The 21,286-nt window shown below is 32.7% G+C and overlaps 2 protein-coding genes across 2 annotated transcripts in view; one reads left to right on the top strand and one right to left on the bottom strand.

Annotated features, from left to right (window-relative positions):
* Nucleotides 1-9,966, bottom strand: part of LOC123718051 (protein neuralized) — a 32,068-nt gene extending 22,102 nt beyond the window's left edge. Inside the window, exon 1 of the mRNA XM_045674417.1 lies at nt 9,629-9,966. Within this exon, the coding sequence (XP_045530373.1) occupies nt 9,629-9,656 (28 nt within the window). The 5' untranslated portion in view covers nt 9,657-9,966. The remainder of the gene's footprint in view (nt 1-9,628) is intronic.
* Nucleotides 9,967-11,361: 1,395 nt separating this feature from the next.
* LOC123718175 lies at nt 11,362-20,661 on the top strand. Its single transcript, XM_045674602.1, has 9 exons — nt 11,362-11,593; nt 11,943-12,110; nt 12,552-12,648; nt 12,905-13,027; nt 13,130-13,225; nt 14,136-14,256; nt 16,108-17,334; nt 18,639-18,692; nt 20,313-20,661. Exons 1-9 carry the CDS (start codon nt 11,466-11,468, stop codon nt 20,327-20,329), a joined length of 2,031 nt encoding a protein of 676 aa, XP_045530558.1. The 5' UTR covers nt 11,362-11,465; the 3' UTR covers nt 20,330-20,661.
* The last annotated feature ends 625 nt before the right edge of the window (nt 20,662-21,286 follow it).

Here is a 21,286-nt window from a genome sequence, read left to right as displayed (position 1 = left end):
TAATTACCTTAAATAGGTATAGCGAGTCGATGTTTGCCCTACGAACGCTCAGAGATTCCAAGGTATAAAGGTATTTATTATTTTTAAGGGATAAATGGTATAAAAACTTTTTTTTATACATATTTTGTAGCGTCCTTGCACATGGAGGCACCTTACTTGGCAACTAATGACAGTCTACTTAACCTGTAGCTAATTAAACGAAACATGTAACATCTGCTATCTGATAGGGAGATGGAAGAGGAAGAGTCTGGTAGGAAGATCTTAGTTTCATACTGGAGATGTCCGATAATTTAGTTCTATACGATTGTACACCAGTACACTTACCGGCCATTAGGGTTTTTCAACTAATAAACAAATTATTAATTTCCTCCAAATTGCTATCAACTTTCTTCAACAGGAACTCCGTTAATTGTCTAATTAACAGGATTAACCCTAATCACCACTAATTGCCAAGGCTCGCGTGAATCATACCATCGTGTTACCAACATTAGGAAAATTTATCAAAATCGTTACATACCTTCACTGGGGCGCTTTCATTCGTAATCTTAAAAAAATATTTAAATATTAACAACCAGTGGCTACGAGCTTTTAAATCTGGGCCTCATAGGCAAGTAGGGCCTTCTGTGCGTGACCATGTCAGATTTGGATCGAATACCGTTAGACCCTTATATTTACATTATATTATACATATATTATACAGCTATATTGCTGAGATGATCACAGACATAATGATACAGATAGGGAAGCCATGTCCTCGAAACTTAAAAAAGAGTATTTTAAGTTCACGTACCACGTACGAGGGAGTGTTAAAATTTCAGAGTCGCTGGAGCCAATGGACCAACCACTCTTTTTAACTGACCAAAATCGCTGGAGCCAATTGACCAACCACTCTTTTTAACTGACCATAATCGCTGGAGCCAATTGACTAACCACTCTTTTTAACTGACCAAAATCGCTGGAGCCAATGGACCAACCACTCTTTTTAACTGACCAAAATCGCTGGAGCTACTGGACCAAACACTTTAAATTAACCAAAACGAAGTCTGGACGAGCCACTGGTCTCCAGTCTCCAATTGAAAATGTCTATAAAGGATTGCCTGCACATGTCAACATTCCTACACGAAATGTCGACCCGTCATAATACGCCCAGCTGTTTTAGCACCTTGCAGTCCGCTTTTTGCTCCGTCAGCTGTCTTAGATTCGGTGCAATGACCTATTAAAAAACATTTTGGCAATATGTTCGTGTTTTAGTATAAAAAAAATGATTTGATTTTTATTTTAAATAAAACTCTAGAGGGTAGACAAAATGATAAAAAAAACCCGTTTCCAACACAAAACAGTGCTTACAATATGCTTAACATAGTAATAATAATATACTAGGGCCACGAATTAAAGATTTAAGTAGCCGCTTAGTAGGTGCTTTTCTCAACAAATAAGTATCGCAATACAGCGAGTAAATACTGCCTGGTATACCACAGGGACCAAGTTTAGAATTTTCATCTTCTATTTATACAGTTTTAATAATTTTTATCATTACTAGATATTTTTTTAATATTTCTGATAAATACATTTGGAATGTATTTGTAATACTTAAATATGAAACGGCACAAATTAATGCCGTCATTAAAATAATTGTCATAATAACTAAGCCATTTGAAAATTACATGCACACCTTTTCTAAAGAGCTAATTGGGTGTTTAGTCTTGAACTTTAGGTGAATTTATTTTTAGAATTCATTAGGTTTATCGTTGTAAGAGGCTAGTGCCTATAATTGGACTGTAGTCCCATGGTAACAGGTCACCAGACTTCGTTCACGGACAGAATATATACAAAGATGACATATGTGTAAACTAAAGTAACAAACAAAATGAAACTAAATGGTTTGTGGGCGTGTGTGTCAAAGAATTTAATATCAATTCTACCTCAAATGATAACAAATTTTCCGTTGCATGGTAATCCAGCTTTTTAGAAATTTAGAAAGACCTGTTTTACACTTATTTTTACTGTTAATATATAATAAAGGTATACTATACTATACTTATTCGTTGAGCGAGCAGAGAGCAGTGTTGGCCAAGTGGCTTCAGCGTGCGACTCACATCCCTGAAGTCACATCAGGTCGGATCCCCTGCTATTCACCAATGGACTTTCTACATGCGCATTTAACATTAGCTCGAACGGTGAAGAAAAACATCGTAAGGAAACTTACGTAAGGCTTGCTTTAAACTCAAAAAGTCGCGGCGTGTGTCAGTCGCAGGTGATGACCTTGCCTATTCGATTGTCAAATGATCATAAAACAGGTACAGAAATCTGAGGCCCAGAACTAAAGAAAAGGTTGTAATGTTATCGTTTCGTTTAATTGTATTTATTTTAACTCTTAAGTTTTTTTAATGTTAGACAATTGAGTTAATCTGTAAGTCTCGTCACTGGAAGCTTCAAGACACTTCATCACCTATGGTATTCTCATTTAGATACCAATTTAATCAAAACAGACAGAAATATCTGCTCCATTCACAATTATAAATAATATCTCGATTATAACATCTTGCTTAAAGGTGCACAGCACAGACAGCTTTTCAAATAATTCTAACGGATATTAGAAATCGGCGCGTGCGCATCTGTGTAGCAAAAAAAAACACGACATATGCGTACGTTCAGATGGATTATAAAACCTTGTGAAATACTTTAGAAAAAACATCCATATCAACACTTTTTTTTGCTGATTATTTTTCACACGTCTACTTTTCTCCAGTGGTCTCGGGTTGCCAACATACAAAACCAGGTAACCACTTTAAAATGTTGTCATATTAAGATATTTACCAATCAGTGATGGCCCAAACATATTAAAAATAAGATATAAATGAGTGACTCTCCAGGTCTCAGATTTCTCTATGTTTCACGATTTGTCACCTTTCTTTTTCCTTCACCGTTCGAGCGAATTACTAAATGCGCACATAGAAAGTCCATCGTTTGGCTGGGGATCAAACCTACGACGACCTCAGGGATGAGAGTCGCACACCGAAGTCACTAGGCCAACAATTCAATTTTCGCATACCCTCCACATACCACAGACATCATCTCATTTAACCCTTTCAGAAGAACGACCAAAGTTAGATCTGATAAACGAGGTAGCTCTGGATATCCATCGCTCCCCTCACACTTAAAATGAATTTTCCTCTGGTTTTCATTAAAAATATAAGAAAAATGTGTACACACTTCTTTATGACCTTATTTTTCGAAAAATTATCTACTATATGCAACTTTACAGAAATTGGTTAAATAAGATAAAGTTTAACAAAGGGCTTTTATTATCATAGACATGAATACAAATGTTACAATTATTTCATTTTACATTACTACTAACATTATTACAGAATTTCAATAATTTTTAAAGAATTATTGCTATCATTGTTATCATTATATATTTTTGTTATTAATGGCTTCGAATCTCTTCGAATCAACCGTGGTAGGGACAAGAAAAAGATGGCACGTATCGGGAAACTGTGACGCGTAACACAAAAATGTGACGGTATTTTGTTATGTTTTCATATAAGTGCTTTTCACATTAAATATTGTATTTAATGTTACCTGTACCAATGTATCAGTGTGCCGAGCTTTTGCAAGCTTTTTTAAATAAATATATACACATACATACCACGTGCAACAAACACTGTTTAATAACATATGTTTAAATATTAAATTACTGTAATCATAGAAAATATACAACAATTCGCCATCATGAAAAAAAAGAGCCTCCGAAATTGAAAAGATCGAACGCGCGCTGCGCACGCGTCTCGCGTGCCGCTGCGACAGATGTTCGGTGGGTGGTTTTTTTTTACAATTTTTTTCTTCAGAGTACGTCCTTGTTCGGCCTCGCAAAATAGCGAGCACATGCAAGATGGTTGAACTCTTGTTGCCAAGTCACGAGTCACGTCTATATATACCTAGTCCAGACATAAGTTACAAAAGAAAAAACATTTTTTAAAGAAAGTAATGTATACCTACATATTTATTAAAATGTTAGCAAAATTAAAAAAAAAAACCCCTATATGACCACCTTTGGCTTTTAGACAGGCCTTTAATCTATGGATTTACGCACTGATTCCAAGGGAAATTTCGCCACTGCTACCTCGAAACATCGCCGTATCATTTGAAGCAGCAATTCTAAAATTGACCTCATTTGTTGAACTTATGGCTTGACTAGGTAAATAAAAATTTATTTACAACAACGCAAAACCCAAAGATGGCGGGATCGATTATTGTTATTTATTCCTTAAACTCTGAGGAAGGATTTTGGAGAGAAAAATTGCTAAAATTCAGTTTTATTGAGTACTTAGTTTACGTTTTTCCGGAAAGGCGAACAATCCCTATGAGGTTGCATAGCAAAGTGTTCCATATGTTGATCAGTACTAAAAAGGTAGGCAAACTCAAACTCAAATCATTTATTTCAATTAGGGCTATTTAAAAAGCCGTTCTGAAAGTCAAAATTACTACTATTACATTCATATGGAGCTATGGATATACAAGAAGCTCGATACTTCCTCTAAAAAGAAAAAAATAAGAAAATTGCGCGGTAAATTAGAGAATTTAATTAATATTATAATTATTTTTCAGTGCAAAGCGCCTTTACAATTTAAACGTTTTTCATGTAGCCTAAAACCTTATGTTCGACATAACATTGCCAGAATGAAAGCTGCAAATATCGTCAAAGAGGATGAAACAATGAATATAGTTTTAAACAAATGCTTCGATCGGAGTTATTATATTGATAAATTACATATAAAACAATTACAGTCGCTAATTGTTTGTGACATTAATCTTGAAAATCCATGTTTTTCACATGGCCAGTTATATACCAACAAAACTATACATATACGCGCCAGAAAATCAAAGAATATTGTATATCATAAGTTTTTAGTTATGTATACCAATTCAAAATCAATATTCATAGTTAAGACAGGACAACGTCTGACGGGTCCGCTAGTTATAAATAACTTTCGATTTGTTACATTTATATAAATATATATAACATCTATATAGTCTATATGTCGGAGCCACCTAGCTTAATAAGCCGTTCAATTAACGGCCTAGCCTCTTAACCAAACAGCTCCGTTTAACTAGCGGCCTGAAAGACGTTCAGCCCGTTGAACAAACAACTAGGCAAATTACTTGGATCAGATGACGTTTCATTACTTCCCTAGCCTGTTGACTGTCAATTTAAATTTAGTTCCACTATCTGCAACCCTCAAACTTGAAACGAAACTCAAACTATCAATGTGGCGTCGGAAAACCACAAATTTAATGGTGTTTTCAAAAGTTTTATAATAAACAACAAGTATAATGGTAGAGTGTTGTGACAATAACAATGAATTTAGCTGTGATTGACTCGAGCAATTTAATTTTTGAAGAAATATCTTTTATGCCAGATGATTCATCTTTTTTATTTCTGCCACATGGTCAGTCTATCGTAATGGCCTAACGATTAGTCAGTTTATTTAATGTTGTTACAAACGCTACGCTTTGAGGCCGCTAACTAAAAGTCGCCGTTTAGTTAAGAGGCTGGGCTGTCAATTGGCTGCGATATATCATCAAACAAAAACACTTGCCACTTACATAAAACAAAAATCAATGGCGCTACAACCTTTTAGGTCTGGGCCTCAGATTTCCGTATCTGTTTCATGATCGTTTGTGAATTGAATAGGTGATCAGCCTTCTGTGCCTGACGTACGCCGTCGACTTTGGGTCTAAGGCAAGCCGGTTTCCTCAGGATGTTTTCCCTCACCAAGCTAATGTTAAATGCGTATATAGAAAGTCCATTGGTGCACAGCCGGGGATCGAACCTACGACCTCAGGGATGAGAGTCGCACGCTGAAGCCACTAGGCCAACATTGCTCTGTCACACTGCAACTTACATAAGAAAACAATAATATTATTAAAAACGTATTTATTGAATTTTTCCTCTCCTAAATGAACTTTTTTGTAAACATATATTAATGTATTTAAAGAAAACACTTTTCTGCCGGATTGAAGCTATGTATTATAAACTTATTAATTTTTTTTACTGTTAACTGCATTATTAAAAATTATTTTACATAATTTTAAATTTTTCCCGACGTTTCGCGTGCTCTACAGCGGGCGTGATCACGGTGATAATACATAGCTTCAATCCGGTAAAGATGTGTTTTCTTTAAATGTGTAAAAGCTATGTTAAGTAACGCCAAGGAACTCGATATTAAGAAACACTCCAACTGTTCAGTCGTGGGACTGAACAGTGAACACATTTATTCACAAAAATTACATGCTTTTAATTATTATTACTGTCATAACCATTAGTTTCGTTTTGTTTCTATATATTTTGTATCCGCTATGTGGCTGGTGCCTATAACAGTACTATTATAGGCACCAGCCTCTCATAAAGCTGGTGAATACTAGCATAAAAATCCGTAAAATATTGTAAATTCATATAAAATGATAATGATAATCGTTTGTAAGAATGATCAACGAACGAATGGTGAACGGGGAGGGTGGCTTAGTGTTCTCCGCACAGACTATAAATGCGATATTTAACTATCTAAGGCCTAAGAACCGTACATGTCCGCAAATTTCTCGGACAAAACATTTATTATGAAGCAGTTTTGAAATTATATAATAATATTTATAGGTTAAATTGTTATAACTTTGTTCTAAAAATGTTATTTTGTATGGAATGTATTATGTATAGAAACTTATCACTTAACATCTAGTTTCCTATTTTGTTCATTTGAAAAATCGGCGATTCATTTGGCGATTCTTATATAAACGAATAGATTGTTTAGGTTGTATAGGGATTCAGGAAGAGGGAACACTGTCACCTATATAATATTTGTATAACAAACACATAAAACTAGGAACAATTTGAAACATTCTTGCTCACTCACTCACTCACTCGCAATTATGCCTCAATATTAAAAAAACTTCCAGTTATCGTCAGTTTGAGGCCATTCAAGTATTACGAAGGCACCTTTGGGGGGAGGGGGGGGTCTTTGATTTTCCTTTTTTAGGTGATTACGACAACAGTAATTATTTAGTTTATACACACATTGTCTATGCTTGAAAACGAAATGCATTTTAGAGGTTAACTACAAAAAAATTAATACATTTATGTACTATTATTTGTGAGATTGCTTTCTTTTGCAGACAAGATAAGGGGGGGGGGAATTGCAGTAATTCTAAAATTAATAAAAATGTCGCTAAACGAAAATTGGTCATTTCCACGTGATTTGTGATTTGTTTGTTAAGAGCGCAAAATCCACATAGCAACGACCAACCATATGACTCTGAAAGGCCTTTCAAACATCAGCTGATTTAAAAAAAACCTTTTGCATAACCTCCTTCGATACTCATTGTGCAAGAAGTTTGTTATACAAACGATTATACATCTTATCGCTTTCAATTAGGCGTCATTTTGGACTGTATAACCCAAAGTCCATTTCGTACTGTCCTTTATAGCACTTTGCTACACGTGCATTTAAAAAAATAAAAGAATAACAGGTAGCTATACAGCTGATAGTCAGCTGTTCCGAATTATGCGTTCGACTTTTTAAAAATAACGCAAAAACGTCATTCAAGCGAGAATAGAGCGTATCACCTTGACATAAGGGCTAACATTGTACGCAAAGTCTTGTAGTTATAACATTTAAATATATTTTTTCCAAACACAATGTATTTATAAACGAAGTTTAAGTCTAGGCGAAAATAGTTCCAATTTTCAGTACCCTTGGACAAAAATTCCTAATGCAAGAATATTTCTTAGATCGAATTCCGTACCTTTGAAATTGCGTAATTTTTTTGTTTGGAACCGTGAGAAGGTCAAAAAAGGATGCATAAGAAACTAGAATATCAATCCATCGCCATGTACAATTTTTTTATACCATTATTCTAACAATTGTGGTTACCTACACTTGAAGAACAACACAAGACATCACTATCTTGGCCTGAGATTGGGTCTATATTTTTATTACATTTAATTTACAGGACATACAATGTTTGTATTGGCCTTATTAAAAAATAATATTTGATACACAGTCAAAGGGTTAAGAGTCGGTCACTTCAGCCATTAGCAGCAAGCAAGACAAAGCAAACAGCTGATTTCATAGATTAAACTAAGGCTGTCTCTATGGTTCATGGCAAATTAGTATATACAGAATGTCTCAAAAAATAGTGTCAAGCGGTGTCCAGAGATAGAGCAGCCTTAGAGGAATCCAAATCTTTATTATTTAAAAATTACCCAAAAAGTTGAAATTCACCAAAAACAGAAAAAAATATTATAACTCCTAAACTACAATAAATGGTACAAAATACATAATTCGGGTTCCTCTAAGGGTGCTCTATCTCTGGACCACTGCTTGACATTCTTTTTTGGGAGACCTGTATGTATATGATTAATTCAATTCTAGTTATTGCCAAAGATACACTAAATTAAACATATTTTTAAGTAATGCTTCACAATACATCAAATAAATAAATAATATTCAATTTCTTTCTCCACGATTAAATATCAAGTGAAAAAGATAGAAGAGGATATGTCCGTAATTTAAAAATTTAAATGTATGCAATTTAAGACACTAACAAAGTAAAAAGTTCTGAAACATACAATTTTACAATGATTTGTACATACCACCAGCTTGCAAATGCAAATAGCATTTATATATATTTAATATAGTTTTACGTATTCCTGGTAAAGGTAAGAAATTGTTAGTATAAAAAACTAATCCGATGTCCTTAGAATCAGTACAAGCTTGGCTAGATTTTTTTTATATTGTTGCTGTATTTCCACCACCAATAACATCAAAACAATTAGGCATATTAAAGTATATGATAATGAAAAGGTATAAAAAAAATAATATCATTTATTGAAAATGAATTCTTGGTATCACTTATAAATTTCGGGCTAGAATGGGTACCATGAAAATTATAAAGAAGACTTTAATAGAATAAATATTCCAAATATACCATGTAAAATAATAACTCTAATTAAACTATTGCAATCACACTGCAACTACACAGCAGCTTTATTAACTACATTAAATAAATTCATTAGAAAAGAAGTTTTGCTTGAAACAATACCTTATTAAGGGCTGTATGTTGCATTGTTAAGTTCCCTTAATAATTGTAAATAATAAATATATTTGTATTATTATGCACCCAAGTGTTGACATCAAAGACTATGTTTAAGCTGCAACTCTTAACTAATTATATCTAAAATGTTTTAGTTGAAAAATCTGTAATTTTGAACAATATGTATTATGTTTTATAATCTGAATATAATATTTATTTTTAGAATAAGTTAATCATCACCAACTACTAAATTTAATCTTCTACAGTCTTCTTGTAATTAATGGAAAGAACAATGGATAATGTATTATACAATGGGAAAAATCATTAAGTCAGTTTCAGATAATCATTTAACGCTTTTTTAGGGAATGAATCAAATATCCATAAGCCACTTGTGTAACAATACAAGTAAACAAACAATACCAATGTTCACGAAACACAATTGTATTTAGGTTACGCTAAACAAGAATCGTTTAGTACGTAATTATTATGTGATTAGAAATTATTTACACTTGTATGAAATAAATTTAGCACTTACCAGGTAAGGAGCTTCCAGACTGCCCCATTATTTGAAAAATCACACACCAATAACGCGCAAGGTTCACGAACTTCCTGTTAGCACATATTTGTTTAGATAACTATTTACTACAACGAGTACAACCTTGATCACTTAATTAATATTTAACTTTAACACAATGTACTTAATTCGTATTAATTATTATCAATAAATTAAAAATACACACGCGGCTTAGACAATTCTTATTTGAATCTTGTTAGTTTCGGTTTATATTTACCCCAACAACACATATTAAAAATACTAGGTTAATTTAATTATATTATATTTCATTCCGTATATGTAATCTGGTGTACAAAACAATAAAATAATCATTATTTATAAAAAAAATTAGAATGTTTTTATCAGTTCAAAGTTTTATCTTCTTGACAATTGACTAGATGAAATATTGATGAACCATCATCATTCTTTGATAATTCCTTTGAAGGTACAAGTGTCAAAGTGTTACACGTTGTAAAAATACAACATTAGAAAATAATTTGTCTGCATGTTTCAATATTTTCCTAGGTATATTTAGTAAACAATTAATACGAACAAGAATATTTTCAGCTGCGTATATTTTAACGGCATTTATGATATTACAATATCCTGATACTGAAAGACAATTGTAGGAAGCGAATGACAGTGATCATACGTATTGTTTTCAAGGATGCTTTTAAATAATAATAAAACTGACGTTTAGTGTATAAGAGACGCCTACTCTAGATGGTCAAGTTAACTTATTAAAGTTATAGCCAACGTGTAGTTTACGATTCTGCGTTGTAGGGTCCTCTAGTTTATGTATGTCCTTTTGCCTTACTCTGAATTAACACGAACTGGAAAAAAAATCCCTTCACTACTTCATACGGCTGCCAAATGTAGACTTACAACACAAAAATACAAACCAAACTAGTAGCATGCCAAAAAGCTATGGAAAGGAGCGTACTAAAAATAAGAAAAATACATAAAATTAAAATCGAAAAAATAAGAAGAAAAACCAAAGTGATAGATGTCATTTTACTGTAAAGCATAAGGGGCAATGGGTGGGACACATAGCAAGATACACAGATAAATGGTGGATTTTAAAAATAACTTTATAGAAAGGACAAAGGGGAAGAAGTAGAATAGGCCCCAAAAAGATGAATAGAAAAAGAAGCGATAAAAGGAAGCGAATTAAGAAAGAAGTTAGAAAAAGCTGGACTTTATCCCTGAAGAAGTTACGATCGATGGTACTGAAGGTAGATAGGATATATAGGATAACAAGATAATAATAATGTATAAAATGTAAAAAAATATAACCTGTGTATTATATTTAGTGTCATAATTGGAAATTAAACGGGCTACGGCTAAATAATAAATATTATTATTTTGCCTTACTCAAAGCTCTTGCCATTAAACTACTATGACTAAGGTACAAACGTCATTAATATTAATCACCCTCTAAGGGTGATATTCAGAAGCTTAGCAGAAACTATGACTCCCGTATGTCAATCATCATCATCATATAATTCATCTCTATGAATATTAACTTTATGGACTTGCAACCAACCTTACAGCTGAAATGTGTTTTTAGATGTTCTGTAAAATGTTAATTACTATACAATATAGACAAATTAGCTCTAGGGTTTTTTTAGCTCTGGCCACTTTAATAATTGAGTCTAGAATATTTTCTCTATGGTTATATCTACAAAAACTGATATTTCTTGTCTGGGGAAACCAATTCAAACTTTTGAAAAGTTATATATAAACGGAAGTTTTTGAGTCTCTCGTATGAAATGGAAGTACAATTAATTTAGTTTGCTGAACTATTTTATGTCATAAAATGGATAAAAAACAACAATTACTTAATCATGAAAGTTACCTTATAAAGGAAATAGAGCATTATGAAAATAAAATAAAAGAAGCGTTGAACAATGAGCAATCCAAAACAACTTACATTGAAAGTGATAGGTAACATAATTGTTTACGTTTTTATTTATTTAATTAATTCTCACATTGTTTAGAATACCGATCAAAATCTAAATATAACGTCTAACTAGACGTGAGATGAAATAAATATTTCAAATGTATATATTAATTCCTTTAATTTCGGTGATTCTTATAACAATTTAATTTAATGTAAATTTTATATCATTGAAATGTTATAACTATGACCATCCAGAAATTCTTCTAGTTATATGAATCTGATAACATATAATTTTAAGAGTGTTTCTTTTTTATTAAAACACAACAATTAGGATCTTCTTCACATCATATGAGTTGTATGTACTGTTTCTATAATTTAATTTCTTAATTACAGCTCTGATTTAGAATATGAATTGAAAATTAATAATGAATCCTCATTATTGGACTTGAAGCTTGAAAAAAAACATATAAAGACATGTTATTTAGCAACAGCTGAACTAGCAGATGTAACTATTGTGGAGTTTGTGATAAATATTCTTCCTGAAGACCCTGAATTTGATGGGTAAGTTATTATTTAGATTAAAAGTCATTGGTTCACTTGCTCACTTAGCTATAATTATAAGATTAAGAACAATACAGTATTTGAATAAACAAGGAATTCAACAGATTTTATTCAACATTCAATAAGAAATACGAAAATCACATGTTAGTGATCCATAACAACAAGCCATAATTTTCCTGAACCACAATAATCAAGTTCTGATAGCAAGTATTTTGAGTGTGTTCTTTGATAATTTATTGATTAAGATAACCTCATAATAAGCTATATATGTATTTTTTTTGTAAACATAAGGAAGAACTGTTAACTGAAGTCCCAGTAATCATAATATGGTTCTTATCATGTATTTAGTCAAATAATGTGGTTTTAATTAGTGATATCTTCATGTTGTTATTGCTGCTACAGAAAATTGAAGATAATTGTATGAACTTTGTCATCTTTCAGAGTACCAATATTAGAGCCTGGCGTGTGGAAAGAGATAATGGCAGAATGCAGAATAGGAATGGTACCATTTTCAATCAGCTTCTTCTCTCACCAACCTGTAAGTATTTTTTTTAAATTGTCTTTTAACAGAGACAACAATTTGGAATAATTTATAACTAATGGGTAATTGAAGTCTACTCTAATATTCTGATTATAACTGCTTCTTTTTTGTTTGTTATTTATAGTTAAATTTCTTATTTTTTTTTATAATAAATGCAATCTGTGTTTAATGTGTGTCTTTGTATGTGTATTCTGTTTCTGCTATTTGTGTAATTCTTTTTATTATTAACTAAAATAAATAATTATATTTTCAGAGTCGCCCATTTGCACCAGTATCCTTTAGGAACCTACAAGTGTTGCCAATTAAAAAGCCTCAAGAAATGGAACTCTCTAAATCAGTGTTGCCACGTTTGACGAAACCATCTGATGCTATACAGGTAACAGAAATTACTTATGACATAAATAAAATATATATAATAAAACCCATATCACCTTTATTTAGATTTTTTTGTTAAAACAAAGGATTTCATTTTTTTCAGACACTTCGTAGTTATGAGAATGCCTACCGATCAAGACGGACTACATTAGCTAATTTATCGGACAGATATGGTGACTTTGTGACCTTGGAATCAAAGGTAATATTAAAGTAGCTATAAAAGGAATTGTAGAGCAGTGTTGGCCTAGTGGCGTCAGCGTGCGACTCTCATCTTGATTACATTGTCATTACATATTGTCTCTAGTAGTGTGTTAGGGTCGATTCCTGGGAAAATAATTTATAATTAAGTATAAGTTCCTTTGAAAACCGTTGGTCAAATTTCAGAGATACTTCCAAGATCCATATTCTAATTCGTATGTTAAGTCACAGTCTTGAGCGCTGTCAAATATAAAAAAAATTTTTTTTGACATTTCTTAAAACTTGACATTTGATTGACGATTTAGAATATGGTGGCTTAGGGCGCACTGTGTGTCAAATACTTTTTAACATACGGAAGTCATACTTAGGACTAACTTTTGACTTCTAATCTTGGTCTAGGTGTAAATATACAAAGCATATTTGAAGTTTTTTACATAAGTCTTACACCGATTTGAATGACTTTTTTGGATATGTTTGGCCCTGGATAGTTTAGATTCACAAATCAGACCGGCAGTTGGCTCTGCAGTCGGCATCTAGGTTATTTATGTATACATCAAATAAACAGCTGGTATATATATAAAGCTTCTGTTTGTTGATCAAACTCCTAAACGGCTGGACAGAATTTAAAGAATTTTTTTATTCAAATAGGAGTTGAGAATGATTTACATTATTAGATATTATGTATGTAAGACGTCTGTTGTAGTATATACAAAATAATTCTAATAAGTTTGGAGTAATTTGTCTGACATTTAAAGACTGTCTAAAATTATGATTTTCCTTCAGCAGACCTACCCTGGAATTCTATACATAAGTTACGTATATACAATTTCAAATTGCGACATCAGTGCGGTATTGAGTTGGATATATAGAGTCATTGAAATCAATGGATCAAATGTTTTGTTTAATTTCAGGTTGATGGCGGTTATATCATAAAATGCGATGAAATATTGAACCTGACGTGGTTATTGCAAAACAAGAATTCTCATTTAACGAGATTCCAACACAAAATGAGCTTTGACTTGGAATATATTGGTGAGTACAGTTTTAACTTAAGGAGATTGTGCGTTGGAACACCCTTATGTACTAAATTAGTTTGGTAATCGTGATGACTATTGGTGGCAGCTGTCATCAACAGAAGTGTAGGTAGAACACAAAATACCGTCCGTATCACATCGACGTCCGTCGTTCCACAACTGAGCGTTTTCTAAGGCAGTTGTTGTGGAACTTTGTGGAACCAGCTGCCCACTGAAGTATTTCCGAACCAATTCCACTGAGGGTCCTTTAAGAATAGACCGTACCAATTCTTAAAACGCATTGAGTATGCCAAGTGAGCCTACTGCCCGTTTTCCTCCTGGTACATAAAAAAATAATAAGAAATCAGCATGTCTAGTCGCATAAGTCCGATTCTAGCCAAAGACAAATGGTAAATGACACAGATGCAGGAATGTGTATATGAATATGACCTATAGCTCTTTGAAAGTTTTTATTTTATCTAGTTTTTTGATAAAATAAACAGCCTTCTTCAAGATAGGCTCAGGTTCAACCATGTGTACTATGAAAATACAATAGGGGTTTGGAGTACAAAGGTTGTCAAAATCCAATAGTAGTTTGGGGTACAAGGGTTGTCAAAATACAATATAAGTTTGGGGTACAAGGGTTGTCAAAATCCAATAGTAGTTTAGGGTACAAGGGTTGTCAAAATCCAATAGTAGTTTGGGGTACGAGGGTTGTCAAAATCCAACAGTAGTTTGGGGTACGAGGGTTGTCAAAATCCAATAGTAGTTTAGGGTACAAGGGTTGTCAAAATCCAATATAAGTTTGGGGTACAAGGGTTGTCAAAATCCAATAGTAGTTTAGGGTACAAGGGTTGTCAAAATCCAATAGTAGTTTGGGGTACGAGGGTTGTCAAAATCCAATAGTAGTTTGGGGTACAAAGGTTGTCAAAATCCAATAGTAGTTTGGGGTACAAGGGTTGTCAAAATCCAATAGAAGTTTGGGGTACAAGGGTTGTCAAAATCGTATAGAAGTTTGGGGTACAAGGAGTGTCAAAATCCAATAGAATCTAACAAGAGTTTGACATCCTGGAGTCAAACCGTCTCCGTTGATTGAACAATGTTTTGTTGTTTACCACAACAAGTAACAAGACAAAGTGCTGTCAAGCATTATTTGTGTATTGGTTAGTTCATTTTATGACATCGTAAGCCAGAACAAGCAACTTCGGAAGCTATTAGGTCAAACCGAAACTATACTTGTGTAACAGAAGTTAAATTGTACTGATATATATTTTATTACTCGAAGTACCTGGAATCATAAGTATGACAAGTGGAAAATACAAGACGACACAGGGATTCCTACTGTGGCTAGTGCACTTGCTTATTTTGGTTTTTGTTTTTCTTTCCCTAAAATATTATCCAGAGGTGAGTGTTCTGAAGAGTTGGTTGATTTCCTTGATGCCTCATTCCATACAAGCTCAAATAATACCAAATCTTGATGGCTGTAAATATTTTATCGTCCGCTTTACTTGTCATTTTGAGAGATAGCTAGATAGCTGATACAACTATCAGTTCTCAATAGTTTTCCCTAGGATATGCTACCTTCAGGTTGTAGAGAGTCGTCTTTTCTCTATGGCTAGCAACTTACCTACTAATAGGTGTCCACTAGCTGCAGTAGGCTTTTATTGCTGTCTATAAAATACGTTTATAACGTATAAATATATATTTAAAAAGTATAGGCTATAATAATAATAATTATTATTATTATAGGCTGTTTGTATAATGTTTTTCTTTACAATCCTTGTTTTTTTATCTCAAAAATTGCATTTTTTTCTTAAATACATATATGTTTTATCAAACTTGTTGATAATATCAATTATGATATTTGCAGATGAATCGTACGTAAAAATAATTCGAAAAGCGAACAAGAAGCTGGAAAACCAATCAATACAGACAGACGAAAGGACACAGTTACTCTCTGCTATAATAGATGCCTGTCTTCTAGCCAAGGCTTCGCTGGAAAGCCAAACTGAAAGTGAAAACGAAAGGATCAAAGAGACACCTCAAAATGAAGAAAATATTATGGCTCCACCAAAAACTATTCCAAAAAAATTTAAAAAAGCATCTCCAAGATCAGCTTTGGTCGAAGATAGTTTTAAAAAAGCAAAAACTGATCTGAATTTGAATAAAAAGAAAAATATTGCACTTAATAATAAAAATTCACAGCCTCATAACAAAAATACAGATAAGGAATTGATAAGAAATGAAAATATGGAAAGAGATAATAAGAAACAAGGTAAAAAGCCGTCTAAAATAAAGGTTGTCAGTGAAAAAGATATACAGACAACAGATGCCACAATTAAATCCGTCAATGTTGCCAACAAGAAGACTATTCAAATTACTGAAGATAGAATTATAATGACGGGAAATAGTAATATAGAAAATAAGAAAAGAAAACTTGATGCTACGGAAAAGATACCTGTTAAAAAAATTAAGTCTAATATAGAAAATAGGAAAGAAAATGTAAATAAGGACAGTGGAAAACCTAATACAGACAAGACAGATAAAGTGACAGAAAAGCAAATCTCTAATACAAACTCAGTGACAAAAAATAATGCCAAGTTAAAGCCAAAACATAATGCAAACAAGGAAATAAACAAAAATGGTTCTAATGGAATTGAAAAAATTCAGAAAAAGGTTGATAAACAAAATGGACCTAATATTGATAATCAAAAGATGCCAACAAACACACAAAATAAAGAAAAAACTGGAAACTTACATAAGCTAAACAAACCTGGCAATTCACAGAAGATAAATCAAATAACTGGTTTACAAAAAGAAAACTCTGGCAATCTAAATAAAATTACTGAAGAAGGTATTGTAAATATAAATAAAACAAATAAAATTGGAAATCTTCAGATAAAGGATAAACCTGTTTCACAAAAAATGATTGAAAATACAAATAGAGGTAACACAAAGATCCAGAATAATAACACTGATAAAGGAAATACACCAAGTATAAAGCCGGGAGATAAAAGAAAATCTTTAGGCAGTGGTGGTAAATCGAAGATTCCTCAAAAGAAGCCAGAATTTAAGAATCCCTTACTACTTAAGACAGGTAAAGTATCGGGGCTTGGGTAGTAATTTATTAATCAATTAAAACTAAATAATAAAACATAAAAAAACTTGTACCGTGAAATAATTAATACAATAAAATGTAATTCTAACTGTATTAGCTAAAAAAGAATGTATGAATATGAAAATTACAAAAAAAAATATTACCAAACTTTAAAAAGTTAGTCTAATTGAAGTCTATAATTAAGATTACTAAAGATAAAAAAATTGATATAAAATCCCTGCACTCAATCTATAAATTAAAAAAAATGGTTGTCTGAAAAGTCGATTTACAGACAATAGTTTAACGTGACACCGTCATAACAAAATATCGATGAAATGATTGCATACTTTAGTCTTCGAGTGGAAGAGAGATAGATGCGGCGTAAGCGTAAGCGTACAATGCACGTAACGGCACAATGAGCGTAACGGGACAATTAGTCATGCTTTTTCGCGCGTGAAGTCTGCGTTCATCGATTTATCGGTTACGTCAAAAATTTAGTACAATTACTAATACACGTCAGAAGTAAAAAAATGGTCATTTCTGCGACTAAAAGTTACCATGATTTGTGGCATATACAGTATAGTACAGTTATATATAGGCGGTCCGTGTCTATAGGGAATCGTGTTGTAGGAGTATTCTCGTGAAATAGTTTTTATAAATAATTCAGAAACTAGGGAAAATCATTATAAACAACTTATCAGAAATATAACTTCTAACTCTAGAAATATAAAATCTACGCGTTATAGGCGAGAAATACCGCATTTTATGAGGGAAGGAAACCGCGTTATATGGGGGATTACTTATGTATTAATTTCACTTATATATATTTACAATATATTTACTTTCTAGAAGTAAACAGTCGCATTTATATATTTATTTTTATTGAAACTTTATCGTAAAGTGTCGATCGTCATATTTTCATCGACACTCACGCGCAACCGCTAAAACTGGTCTTGATTGTGTCACACGTATACGTGCGTGGACGTATCTTAGAAGTAGTGCGAAGATGTCTGTATGCTTAACACTGTTGTTGTGATATATATTACTGTAATCGTTAAAACATTTATTTAATTCAAAATGGTGCTTCTTTCCTCTACCCCATAGATATTTTATTTTTAATATTACAAGTCTCAAATGGCAACACCATTCAAGAGTTTCGCCATTCCAACGTTTTTTATTAAAAGTACTGAGCCATGAAATTGTCCAAAATATATAAATCACACACTTAAATAAATTTGCAATACCAGATTTCGCTTATATTGTGGACACCGACGCCTAACCTAGTTATTATTTTGTTACTATAGGTACTCTTAAACCGTCGAGTCTTCCAGCAAAGTCGAAACTAACAAATATACCAAGTAAGTTGTAGTAAGCCATTTTAACCCAAAAAAAAGTTTTTGACAGTGAAACTGACAATTGGCTATTTGACAGTAAATTTTGTTATAAGTATCTTTGAGCAGTGTTGGCCTAGTGGCTTCAGCGTGCGACTTGCATCTCTGAGGTCGTAGGTTCGATCCCCGGCTGTGCACCAATGTATTTTCGTTCTATGTACGCATTTAATATTATCTCAAACTGCCTTAGACCCAAAAATCGACTTTTTGGCGTGCGTCAGGCCTACTTGCCTATTAGATTAACAAATAATCATGAAACAGATACAGAAATTTGAGGCCCAGACCTAAAAAGGTTGTAGCGCCATTGATTTTTTGTATCTTTGTAAAACATAACTTTAAAAAGCATTATAGAGTAAATAAATTTATTTTAAAAGACCCATAAAAGGCAGTCACGTGACAAAGCGATCACAGATTAGTGGCAAACAATGACGCTGTAAGTAATGCCTACGCCTAATACTGTCTTTAATTTAGTATTTATATTTATTTGAGGTTTGTTTACTGTCACGGTACGTCAAAGGTACGTCGCACGCCATCTTGCCTAGAGTTTTGGCGGGTTTTGAATGATTAATGTATTTTTTGAAAGCAAAACAATAAAAATAACAATTTGTACAGGTTTTGTTAGTCAGTGATAAATCTGAAATGGTTTTTAAAATCTTGTCATATGTTCACTGTCACAACCAGTAATTTTGTGGTGATACTATGTATTTCTTAATTAACAAATTCAGATGTAGTATGGAAACGTAGACCCATAAGGATTTCGTGTTCCGACTGCAAGTGGGGCCTGGAAAATTGGGAAAGTTTGTCTTTAGAGAGCCCATAAGAACTGTTCAACGTTTGAATTCGTTGCTCATACTACGCTAGCTAATGTGTCTAGTTGCCCAATGTTAAACAAAGATGGCGCAATTACCAAAATAAACATTTTCCTTTCTCGCGGCAGAGACCGACAGATCTCCTTATTATTATATTATATACCTAAGTTGTCCCATAAAATACTTATAATTGTTTAAAATACGCGTGAAGTGAATTCTGGTAATTGTTTGATGAATTCTTTAAAATTTGTACATAAGTGGTCAGCAATACGAGATAAACAGCATAACGAGTGTGGCCTCTTGCCAGAATCACAGTTTGAACCCTTCTGGGCGTGCTTTCCACGATGCTTTAATAACGTTTTGAGGAATAAGTTCTGCACGCACTCTTTTCAGCCTTGATTATTTATGGAGCAGGTTTCTTACTCGTCTCTTACAGACATTCAATTAAAAAAAAGTTAAAATATGTTTTTATGTTACCAACCGTATTTGGCCGTGTTTTAAATAATTACTGAAAAATTTAAAAAAAACTGCCATAATTGCTGCGTATTTTACACAATTATATTATTACACTCTATGGTACAACTTAGGTATATATTCATAAGGTCTGTGGTCTCTGTCGCGGGAAACTGGCGCGAATTTTTATAACATAAAAATCTTTTATAAAATTAGGTTAATTATTATGAACGTAAAGTTTGTCCGTTTTTTTCAAAGGAGTTTGTTTAAATTTGTATTTTTGTATCTTTCCAAGAAAAAATTCACACCATTTTCTTCTTTTCAGTTGTGAAGCGGCCATAATTGTGGATCGATTAGAAACTTTTAGAGTATATTAGTATCCAGAATTGACTTTTTCAGTAGAAAACGATTGCAAACCACACTTAAACAAATGGAATTACAATTATTGTTCTATTAAAGTCTCATTTAAGTAGTTCATTAAATTGCCCTCATCCAGATAAAATATAAATTCATTTGTTAGAAAACTGATAATAATATTTTTTTCTTTATCCCGACGTAAACTAAACTTGGGTATAGTATTTATGTCCAGAAAGAAATATATATGGATGTGATTTTGCCGGAACAAAATGGTTGTTATTTTAAGTCTGGTTTATGTAATAAAAATGTATTTACAATTTCGTTTGTTTCATTTAATTATAGAATATTACGTAGACGGACTATGGTATAGACCAGGCATCAGCGTTCAGCGTGTGAGATAGCGAATGATCGACACAACTTCATAATGTATATCTATATGCCATTATCGATATTCTTACCGATGAAAGGTTATATTTGATTCTTTACTTTCACTACGCCTTTTACAGCCAATTATGCAACAATTCACCATGACTGTCTGTCATTAAAATATGGGCTTTACTTGGGTTTCACAGATTTATCAGTAAGCGGTGAAAACTTGTTTGTCACCAAGGCCTCGGTGGCATACAAGGAAAACCCGATACGCAAATAGAGACAGAAAAACTGATACTGTTTCGCTCGCACTTAAGCATTTCACGTTAATGCCTTCTCTCTTTAGTTATTATTGTTATTTTAGAAGCTCATCTGGTTATATATCGTCTCTACGGATTAGTATAATTAATAGAAAATAAAATGTCAGAGTGACAATCTTTTCTCTTACTGTGTTATCAATTATTTTCTTTATTTAATGTTTTCTTCGACGTATACTTTTAACCTAATATACATACTAAAGTCTCGAAGAAGTTTCACTACTGCCTAGCCTAGGAACTATTATTATATGGTGCT

The sequence above is a fragment of the Pieris brassicae genome, chromosome 14 (genome assembly GCF_905147105.1).
Source record: "Pieris brassicae chromosome 14, ilPieBrab1.1, whole genome shotgun sequence".
Lineage (NCBI taxonomy): Eukaryota > Metazoa > Arthropoda > Insecta > Lepidoptera > Pieridae > Pieris > Pieris brassicae.
The sequence above is the reverse complement of the archived record's forward strand: the minus strand, read 5'-3'. Positions and strand labels throughout refer to the sequence as shown.